We start from the raw sequence: 11,073 nt of genomic DNA, 5'->3' as shown, positions 1-11,073 counted from the left end.
CCCACAGGATCTGGACCGGGTGGGAACACCGAGGATAACGGCATTCAGGCGCACGCGATCGTACGCAGCATGCCGGATGGAGCGATCGTTTTTTCCTACGACTATCCGGTGCGGCTTGTGCCCGGGCTGCCGTTCCGGTGTGCGGTCGTTTCCGCCGATGGTCAACACGTGTTGTGTGCGTCAACTGACAAGAACGGGAAGGATGCGATCGCGGTCTTTAGCGCCGCGAACGGGGTTTTCCTTCATCGCATCTCACTGCGCACGTGCAACATCAAGGAGATCGTATCCTTGCTGCCGTTGCCACACAAACCCACCCAGGTGGCGGTCCTTACGAACGAAAAGGGAAGCATCATGGACATCAAGACGAAGAAACATGTCCGATCGATCCCTAAGTGGAGCGGAACCTGCACGACGGATGGAAAGTTTGGGTTGTATGCGCCTTCCCGAGGTGGTCTCGAACTACTTGAGCTCAAAAAGGGCTCCACGGTGAAGACGTTCATCCCGAAGGTAGCTGAGGGTGTGTTTACGGTGATCTGCATGTTTACCTCGACGGATGAGTACGTGCTGTACTATCACAGCGGCCGGAAGACACTGCGGGTGTTCCGGACGAACGATGCCGAGATGATCGCAAACTACCGGATGCAGGCGGAGTTGACGGCGATCCGCAGCACGTCGGATGGGCGCAGTTTGGTGCTGGGTACGGTCGATGGGTGCATTTCCGTGCTTGCGATCGCTGATCCACAGAAGGAGCAAATGCAGCAGTTCCTAAAGGAGCTACCGTCGCGTGACGCAAATGTAAGACCAAATCTAGACTCGTTCTTCTGAAAGGATCATTAATTTTCTCCCCTATTCCTTCTTTTGTTTGCCAGTGGAAGAAAAAGCTCGCGAAACAGAAGGCATCCGCGCGTTTCAAGGCAGCGATGCGTTTGGCGTCCATTTCGACCCGTTTCGGTACACCGATCGATGAGGATGAAGATGACGAGGATGACGATGGTGCCAACACCGGCGATGGGAATGTTAACGATGAAAAACCGGCCTCTGAGGGCACGCATGATCAAGCGACCTCTGCTACAGCCGAAGAGGAGTAGCTACCCAACGTGAAAGGGTGCTTCTAGCTCGATAGAACAGAAATATGTAACGCACTATTCCCAGTGTCTTTCTCTCTTTAAACATACACACACATACCAAAAAGTTACCGGCACAACAGCAATCAGTTGCTTCTCTTAAAACTATCTTCCTATTCATGGTGATCAGATTCGTGAGCAATTGCATACACGAACGTATAGAATTTTACCTAGAAAATACACTACACTTTTAAAACAACACGCCTTCCTGTTTTCGTGCTACCACTGATGACACTTTCGGATTTATCATGTTGGAAAGATGGATAAAAAACGCTCTATACTTACATGAATCAATATTATTTAAATATAGTTTTTATTTTCATCAGGTTAAGCAATGCTTGTGAGACTGTTTACTTGGATTCCTCCTATCTCGTTCTGTTTTCGTACGTGTTTTTTTTTGTTCGTCCTATTTTCATTTACCTCTTTTGTTGCTCCTGTAAGGGATTTCCCCCAAATTTCGCTAATTGATGTCGCAATCACAACGCAGGAATCGCCAAAAGTATGTAGTCTGATATTGTGAGAACAGAAAAAAAACACACACACACTTCCAAACGCAGTCCTTGATACACACGTGCGCTCTAACATGCTCGAACGCACTAGGAAAACGATCGCTACTCTTAGACCCTAAAGAAAACGAAAAGAATACGCACTTTGTCCACTCAATTTTTTTTTCGTTTTGTTACTCATTTTCATGCATTAACCGTGGAGCAAAAATTACTGTAACGTGAGTAAAGGTCATGGAGAAGCGACAAACAAAAAACAGGAAACGTAACGATTTCCTTGCGTAAGCGGCGTCACTAACGTTAACGATGTGTATGCATGTCTGGTTGTGTTTGGGGTATATCACTTTTCTTATGGTTTGCATTTTTTTTCTTCAAATTACTACTATTTTTCAACAGTCCGTTCCCACCGATTACTAATCGCAATACATATGCTGAGAGTTTAAGTAATATGTAACCTGTAAGTCTTTTCCTTCCTAATGGATCTGTTTAGAGTTATGTTTACGGTTTAAAAAAGGTACGTGTTGATAACAATTTGATTAGCGAAAAGAAAAACACATCCAAATACGCGTAAATTGAAGATAACCGAGAAGGAAGCAGCCGCAATACTAAGAGCAAACAAAACGTTTAAGTGTGAGTGATTTTTTTCTCCGGCGGCTTCGTCCGCTACGATAAAAGTGAATTATATAAAATAAATTAAAAAAGAAACGCGCATGATCATAACCTAACGCAATAAACGTGGAAAATGAAGGAAAAAAAGACGGATTGAATTTTTTACAACAATTTCACTACGTCCAGTGGTTGTCCTGTGGTCCTCCACAAATACTACTGGAGGTTCCCCAGGGAAAGCGGTGTGTAACGGGCAACTTAAATCGCCTGCTCGAATCCTTCAGTCATAAAATCCAATAAACAAAATGGGGAAATTTTTGCGCATCGTGGATGTCGCACCAGTTTGCTTGTGCGTCGATATATGTTTCATTTTGTTGTCTTCTGTTTTACGAATCCTTCTGCTTTCACTGATTAATGGGAAGGGGGGAGAGGGAGCTTTTGCAGAGACCTAGGAGTGTATACGGAGGAGGGGTGAGTATTTTCTGTTTCGCATCCCTACCGACACGACCGGAGAGGGGCCAAAGATAGATAGAGAGACAAAGATATAATACGCGTGGTGAATACAACCGAACACCGCGGAGTCCGCTTGATCTGGGGAATCATTTTCCGACAACCTTCGCGCGTGTCCGAACCGACCACTCCAACACTGCCAGCAGTAATGCCGTCGGAGCGAATCAACCACTCACCGATCGTGGTTCCACCGCGCGTGCTAAAACCCATCTACGGCATTCTCTTATGCTGCTTCAGTTGTTCCAGCTTTTGGGCCAAAAGTTCGCGCCGCTGTGACGTCGTACCCTCGCCGGCAATCGCTGTTCCGCCGAGGGTGCCATCGTGCCCTAGGCTGACCGCGTCCAGCCCGCGACGGATGCTGTACTTTCCACCTTGCAGCTGATTGAGATTCAGGTTTTCGTCCGTGATGACTCCACCGCCGGTACCTACTGTCGATCCACCTAGCGTTGTGCCATCCATGGATAATTGCGTACCGGTCGCACCCAGCAGGCTACTGCGATGCTGTTGGCTTCCGTCGGTTGATTTTTTCTAAAAAGTTAAATGAACATTTAGTAACATAGCATCATCTAGCTGTGGAAAGGGAGATATTTTTCTTGACATAAAAATACACCAAATACAAAGAATCAATTTCATATTAAGTGACAAGAATGAAGATAAATGTTATATCAATTATGCTATATTTTAAGTATTGTGGCTAAATTGATCTTAATAAAATAATTAGCATGTAACGATTCTGGTCCAAGCCAGTGGTAATAAAGAAATATAAAATTTATTTTAAAAATAATGATAAAAATAGATAATAACACAACCAATTTTGATTCGAGCATGATTCAAGCCTATTGCAGTCTTCGTGACTATCAGAAAATCGTGTTAATAACACTCTAAAAGCCAACCTTAAACCCATCGACTCATATACCGTAATATTCGCTTCTGGATCGGTTCAATGGTCAACGGATTCCAATCGTACCAATTTCAGAAAAAACAAACCCTATGCCAAACAATAAGATGAATCTATATGCCCATACAAAGTTATGCTTGTTGCTGTTCACACAACAATTTTCACTTACCAGCAGGTGATTCAGTCGATCCATCCAGAATTCGGGATTCTGTTTGTTTTGAGGGCCTCCTGTGAGGTGGGGCATAAAATTCTACATTAGCTTCCATGTGTGCATTATCCTCCATCGAGCATACGTACCCTTGCTTCCATCCGGTCTGGCTTCCGCGGCCGCGTTTACTGCAATATACTTCTGGTATTCCGAACCGACCACCGTAGTACTATTTCCATCTCCATCGCCACCGCCAATCATGCTGCTACGCGGACCGTGGTTGTTATTGTCACTGTTGAGCGCGTTGTGCTGCGCCATAGCCATCATTCCGCCTGTTCCCGGCCGAGAGGAGGCCGTATTACCGCCAGCTTCGCCCTCGCCGGTGCCCGTGCCCGACGAATCCTTGTTGATGTTCTTCAGGATGCGCAACACGTAGGAGTGCAATTCCGAGCGCGTGGGGATCGTGTTTAGGTGTTGCAGGATCGCATTGCCCTTGATTTTTGTCATGTTGTGAATGATGGTTTTCACCGTCCGCAGCGGCATATCGGTGGGCCGTGTTTGCCACCACGTCGAAGGCAGGGTTAGCATGAAATCGTGCACCTCGAGCAGCACTACTTCATAGTCAAGCTCGGCCAATCGGTCGGGGATGACCTTCACGTTACGCCAGATGCACTTCATCTGTAGATCGGTAAACTTTGGCAAGCAGCTGGTCTGGCAAGATTCCTTCAGCAGCCGGATAAGGGCGCAGTTCATGTAGGTGAAGTTGGTCCGGTCCAAGATCTTCAGACAGATCCCATTCACCACCTTCACAAACTGTGCATCGTCGATGCCCGTCACAAGGCGATTATCCGCCATTAGGCCGAGCAGCACCGAGATGATGTTCTTGATGGAAACGATCGTCAGATGCTTTCCGAGCGATTTCGAGGCAAAGAATATGAAAATACTGTGTAACAGCGGCTGGTAGATGGTCATCGATTCGGACAGTGGCTTTTGTTGAATATTCTGTGAAGCAGAGAAAAGTACAATAGTGTAACGACTGCATGCTGCACGCAATACATTATGCGCAATACCTTAAACTGCTGCAGTACGCTCTGTATGTACATCTCTTCGTAACCTCGCAAAACTGCCTGCTTTTCTGGTGATTGCATGATATCGGTTAGCTCGTTCAAAGCGGCGTGTGCAGCATACGTATCGTTGTTCGCAATCCCGCGAATTATCCGTACCAAGTTTTGATCCATTTTCGGCAGGGCATCGGTTAAGCTGCAACGATAAATCACACCCCATTTGCTTACATTTTGCGGAATCGACTTATCGGTAAGATAACACCATGTTTGAAAGGGAGGCCAATTTGTTACAATCATTCCGCGCATCATGATTTGGTAATGAAGTGTATGGAAAAAATGCACGACATGTGTGTTCCTAATACCTTGGCGTGACAGGAGGCGTAGGCTTCGATTTCGGCGTCAATCCAACGCTTTCTATCGTCGGTCGAATACTGGGGAGCGTGTGATGGTGATGTACGGGCGATTCACCCGGACCGCCAGATCCCGCTGACGATAGCTGGTTGCGTTGGATGAGCTGCTGGAACTTTTCCTCGGGGTACGTCACACCGTTTACCGAGATCACCTTCAGCTCGTCGTAGATGAAGGAATCATCCATCGGGCTAAGCACGGTTTTGCCCAGATCGTCGGCCTTCACCCAGTTCCGCTCGATGTCCGTTATTACATTCTCGTCTAGCTTGAACGGACCCTTCACCACCCTCGGCTGCGGAGGCTCCGGTATAACGATTCTACAATAGTGTAACATGAAACAATACCCCGACACCCGCTGTTTAGTTACTGCTACTCGAAAGATACCAACAGGACAGTTCTAATGAAAAGATTCATCGCAACACAAGCAGCACGACCCTATAGTACAATACACATTAATCACAGATATACTATTTGAGCTCAGAACAGATTTTTACAAGCGCACAATAAATAGACCCCTTGATGGATGAAAAGCTTATGGGTAGCGGCATAAACCAAAGAAATTTTCTTTTCCTAATTAAGAAGTACCTAATAGAGAAGACCCAAAGAGGGCCTCATGTAGTGATTTTTTTACAAAAGCTTATTGAAAAATTGAAACTACTTTAGAGCAAAGGAAAGCTGTATCTTCATGCCATTAAATACAGCTATCCTTATCGTGATGCTATGGGTCTATAAACACGGTTAGTGATCGACATTGAAAACGCATAAAGGAAGGATTCATCAACTCACTTCATGGGTACTGCTTCCGAATACATCGGGTTGGGCATCATTGCTTCATCCTCTTCGATGACATCCTCCACACCTCCATCGCCGCCGCCAACGGTGGGCAACTCCACGATGGTCTCCTTCGCGACGATCGTGGTCTCGTTCAGATTCGCTCCACCGCCAGGTACGGTTGGCTTTTTTGCCGGAACCACAGACGCCTTTTTCGACCGCTTGATGCGCTCGTCCAACATAGACAGGTCCTTTTCGGACAGCTGGCCGATCAATTTGTACACCTTCTCACCGGCCAAAAAGTATGCCTGCACAACCGCATTCAGCGCAGCGTTACGGACCGCATTGTCACGATCTGAGATGTGCCGAGCGATCTCCTTCAGGGCGACCGGTTGCGACGGCTGGCAGACGGTCAGTCCGTACGTCTCAATAAGATAACCCAGCTCGTCCAGACACTCGGCTCGCTGGCGTGCGTTCTTTGACTTGAGCGCATCCATGATGAACACGAACACCTTCGAGAACGGATACAGCAGGCAAATCTGGCGCAACAGTGTGCGCACCCCATTCCGAACCACGTCCTTCGGATCACCGATCTTTATCAGCAAGTGCGGCACGAAAGAGCTGCCCTCGATATCGACGAGCGCGTACTGCCGGTCGACTAGCCGCTGAAACACCTGGTTCAAGTATTCGAGCCCCTTCAGCAGAACGGACGGATTTGTGTCGTAGAAACGCAGCGACAGCCACTTCATCACCAGATCCAGGTTGCAGATGAGCGCTTCCTCGTTGGAGGCTAAATCCTCCATCAGCGCGTCTATTACCTTTAGGTGGTAACGGAAATCCTCGTGGAACATGTTCACCATTAGCGATTTGTTCACGTTTGCAGTTTGCATCTGTTCCTTCAGCAACTCATAGAATTCTTCTCGCGGCGTTGTGAACGTCCATTTTAACACCTTAAGTTTCTGCTCGTCCACCTGGCGCTGCTTCTTCATCCCGTTTACGGCCAAGAGCGGCGCTAACGAGTCGGCGTCCTCTTCCTTTTTGCGTGAAGAGCTTCCTCCACTTCCAGCACTACTCAAGCCTGTACCTGCTCCACCACCTCCACCACTGGCCGCTTTGTCTGACCCTGCGGAACCCGCTCCCATACGACCGCCAGCTCCAGCCCCACCAGCGCCAGCGGATTTAGGTGCTTTCAGCTTTAATCCACCCTTGGCAGGAGCTGCATCTTCAACCGCAGGGGCCGCCTTGACCGGGATCTGCTTAACAGGAAGGCTGGGACGAGTCTTATCTAGAGCCGCCTGAATGTCTTTCCGTGAGATCGGTTTCTGCTTGTCCAACGCCTTTACCATCGCGTCGTACCCGAGATGAATCATCACGCCCAGGATGGTATCGTTGGCGTTCTTGCGCACGTCCGCGCTTCGGTCTGTGATGTGGGTGTACAAATGGGGTAGCATAGCCACAAGCTCGTCCTTTGGAATACTCTTCGGCGGCATGTTGGGCAGCTTCTCTGCCAACCACGCGTACAATTCCGTTCGCAACGCCGGGCTTCCCGTTTTAAGCGCATCGGCAATCATCTCACCGTCGAAAAAGTCCTTATACCCTGCCTGCTCGCCCCAGGTGTTGATACAGGATAGGCAGGCGCTACGGATGAAGCTCTTGCTATCTCCCAGCCCCTTCAGAAACCCGGGGAAAAAGGCGCGCACATACTGCCGGCAAGGTGGTCCCATCGCGATCGCCATTTGCTGACAGATTTCGACCGACGTTTGCGCAATCTTGGCATTGCTGTCAACCAACCGCTGCGCGAGCACTTGCGGCAAGTCACCGAGCGTCGATTTAATGAGCTTCGCTTCTGCTATGATCGTTTGCAGCCGGACCAAACCTTCGTTACGTGTCTTCCAGTTCTTGTCCGATAGCTCCGTCAGCAGCGCTTCTGTTATCTGACCCGAGATGTCGATCCTAGGCAACAGATCGTTCACGTTCACCATCGGTGCCGCATCCTCGCCGCCTCCGCCACCTCCATCGTCTTCTTCGTCGTCACCGCCCGAGGACGCCGTCTTTGCAATGGCACCCCTCGTCGGTGCGGGCGGTTTCTGTCCGGCGCATCGCTCAAACTCGGCCATAATCTGCTGCTTCAGGGCCGGCTTTTCACTGTCGAAGAACATCGTCAAAGGTTGGCCCATGAACAGGTACATCGTACCCAGCAGTCCGATACCGGCGGTGCGAACGGCAGGATTGATGCTTTGCACCGCTTTACGGGCGCTCTCAAGCAACCCTTTCGGTTCCACCTGGAACCCAAACTCCCGCAACGCTGTCGCCACCCACACCAGAGCCTCTTGCTGTACTTTAGGGGATTTTTGCTGTTCAAAGGCAAACTCCATCACACGTTGCACGGTGTAATCCAGCCGAGCGCCACCTTCTGCGATGGCGGTTAGGAGCGCAGCCGCACCCGATCCATTCTTCGCATCAGCCAGCTTCTCCGTAACGTCAGTCAACAGGTAATCGGCCGTGGTCGTCGTGATGCCGTACTGCTCCACAACTACTCGCGCCCCATCTAGCTTCCCCTTCAACACCTGGAAGTTGGTATCCTTGAGGCCAGGTTTCTTCGCCAGCGTCCGTAGCAACACCTGGGACAAGCCCGGTTTCGCATCCAGACTCGGAACGGCCGCAGCAAACGATTCGACGGCACTGAGGCGCGTTTTCCAGTTCGCATCCGCGAGCCCGACGCAGACGTCTGCCGGCAGCATTTCACTCGCACGCTCATCAATCTCTTCCTGCGACAAATCCTTTTCCGTGTTTGCGGCCGACTGCGCTCCTGCTTTGGAAGCCGCACCTCCACCAGCTCTTCCGCCTCCACCAAGAGAACCGCCCGTAGCACTTTTTTTGATTCCACCACCGGAGACTACCTTCTTCACAACCGTAGCCGTTGCTGGTCGTTGTTGTGTCATGCCACCACCACCAGCGGATGTGGGTGGTTTTGCCTCCGAGGGCGCCTTTTTGCCCGCCATGACTGTCTTCGGTGGTGCGGTCGCCGGACGTTCCTTACGAACCACCGGTATCTTGACGGTGATGACCGCCCGCTCGCAGCACTCCTTGATTTTGGCCATCTTGAGCGCGTCCACTTCGGTCAGGTACGGTCCGATGGTTTTGTCACCGACCAACTTCATGGCGGTACCAATCGCATCCGCCGACGCGTCACGAACTGCCGGATCGGATTCGTTTAGCGTTTTTAGCAGGGCCGCTATCAATGGTTTTAAGATCTTTTTGGACAGCGCCGCGGGCTGGGTTTTGGTGAATGACCGGGCCAAAAATGAAGCCGTTTCCATTTTTACGTTAGGGTTTTTATTCCCCAGCGCTTCCAGCACATCCTCCAAGATGGCTTCCATTGAGGTTGACGGGTAGATGGCATCAATCGCATCGCGCAAAGCCGTCACCACGTTTGATTTCTTCTCTTTGAACTTTTCCAATATTGCTGGCACGCAAGCCTGTGTCCACGGAGGGAAGAGGGAAAAAGAGAGAGAAAGAAAAATACACATAATTATCACCCAAGTGCAAAAAAAGGGATCGTCTAAACTTACCCCCGCGTAAGTGGTGAACTTCTTCGCCAAACCCTTCGCTAGCATTGCCAAACACTTTCCGCCCAGCGCCACCAGCACGACATTCGTATCCTTCGTAATGATTTTCTTCAGCGCTCGCACCACATCACCGTAATCGCCCGGCTGTAGTTTGGGGTTCTGAAGCAACGTCTCCAACGCCTCCAGTGATTCTTTGCGTTCCTGCCACTTTTTCGCCTCGAGTTTTTCGTAGAAATCCTTCGGCAACTTCGACAGTATGTCGACCGGATCGATTAGATCCATCGGGTCGATTTCATCCCCTGCATCACCACCATCCGCTCCGTCACCGTCATCCTCTCCCTCATTCCCATCAACAGCCGCGGCCGCGATCTGAAGCTGTTTTTCCTGCTGCGAACGCAGGTACCGTACCGGGGAGGCTTTTTCGTTACCAATTTTCTCGAATTCCGTGTCCAACTCGGTCAACAGCACGGCGGGTAGCGATGCTATCTGTGATTTGAATGCCGCACCAATCCAACGGTAGATTTCCACCGTCAACGCTTTCGATTCGTCGCGTACGGTTTTGTCACGATCACTCAGCAACGCCGGCAGCCGCTTTACGATCGGTTTGATGTTGATCACTTTGTTTCCGAACTCACGCAACGCCAGCGTGATGGCGCTCACGCAAGCGGCCACTATCTTCGGGTTCTTCTGTTCCGTACCCTTCAACAGCTCCTCCAGCACGGTCTCCTGCCGCTCGATATGCACATACATCAGCGTGATCTGCACCGCCAGCTCCTTGGTTTTCGTCTTCGGTGCACCGATGCACTTGGCCACGATGCCGCCCATCACCTCGCCGGCCGTTTTGCCAGCGTTACCGCTGTTCTCCACAAACACCAGTGCCGTCTCGAGGCCCTTCTCCTGCGCGACCGCATTGCTGTCGACGACGAACTTTTTGATCAGTCCCAGATATTTATTCCACTCGGGTGACTTTTCGTCGTCGATGGTGCGGAACTGTTTGGCCGCTTCCTCGTACCCGTCGACGCGGGCCTTCCACAGCTTATGCACGCATCGTTCGTCGATCGGGAGCTTCTTGTACTCCGTGTCCTCCTCCATTGTTCCGGTGCGTTATGTGATGGGAGTGTGGAGTTTGTGATGATCGTTTCTTAATTAATTTCGGCTTGCTGATCTCAGACACCCGCCTATCGCGGCTTAACACACACTATACCCCCAGCTTACGTACAGTGGGCGATAGCGGGTCTGTAATGTACAAAGCAGAAACATTATAAGTATTAGGTTGGGGCACAACTGCACACCCAGCTCTTCTATGCTCGTTCCCCGCAATGGGAACAGATGCATATGCATCATTTCTCAGTAAACCTCAATTTCTAACCCTAATTCAAGCGACACAAGAAATAAGTGCTCCTCTACCATCGGACACGAAAGACACCTCCCCAGCCGTGGGAAACATAATAGGGGGCCACCGGGCGCACAGC

General features: G+C 50.1%; 2 protein-coding genes across 2 annotated transcripts in view; one reads left to right on the top strand and one right to left on the bottom strand.

The window, feature by feature from the left end:
- LOC128727420 (NACHT and WD repeat domain-containing protein 2) overlaps positions 1 to 1,088 on the top strand; it is a 7,618-nt gene extending 6,530 nt beyond the window's left edge. The window contains exons 10-11 of the mRNA XM_053821334.1: positions 1 to 795; positions 870 to 1,088. The exon at positions 1 to 795 is cut by the window's left edge and continues 864 nt beyond it. Of these exons, the coding sequence (XP_053677309.1) occupies positions 1 to 795; positions 870 to 1,088 (1,014 nt within the window). The remainder of the gene's footprint in view (positions 796 to 869) is intronic.
- Positions 1,089 to 2,953: 1,865 nt separating this feature from the next.
- Positions 2,954 to 10,693, bottom strand: LOC128727410 (protein mini spindles). The gene is made up of 7 exons (XM_053821324.1): positions 9,605 to 10,693; positions 6,048 to 9,511; positions 5,216 to 5,578; positions 4,860 to 5,049; positions 3,939 to 4,791; positions 3,811 to 3,869; positions 2,954 to 3,271 (listed from the first exon to the last, which is right to left on the bottom strand). The coding sequence occupies exons 1-7, from the start codon at positions 10,691 to 10,693 to the stop codon at positions 2,954 to 2,956; spliced, it is 6,336 nt and encodes a 2,111-aa protein (XP_053677299.1).
- Between the last annotated feature and the right edge of the window lie 380 nt (positions 10,694 to 11,073).

The sequence above is a fragment of the Anopheles nili genome, chromosome 2 (assembly GCF_943737925.1).
Source record: "Anopheles nili chromosome 2, idAnoNiliSN_F5_01, whole genome shotgun sequence".
NCBI lineage: Eukaryota > Metazoa > Arthropoda > Insecta > Diptera > Culicidae > Anopheles > Anopheles nili.
This window is presented reverse-complemented; position numbering and strand designations above follow the sequence as displayed.

Excerpts from the sequence above, each read along its gene's own strand:
- LOC128727410 (XM_053821324.1), bottom strand. The coding sequence starts at position 10,693 with ATGGAGGAGGACACGGAGTACAAGAAGCTCCCGATCGACGAACGATGC. Across the intron at positions 5,050-5,215 it reads ACGCCTCCTGTCACGCCAAG|CTTAACCGATGCCCTGCCGA; the intron begins GTATTAGGAACA and ends TTATCGTTGCAG. Across the intron at positions 3,272-3,810 it reads ATCGACTGAATCACCTGCTG|AAAAAATCAACCGACGGAAG; the intron begins GTAAGTGAAAAT and ends TTAACTTTTTAG.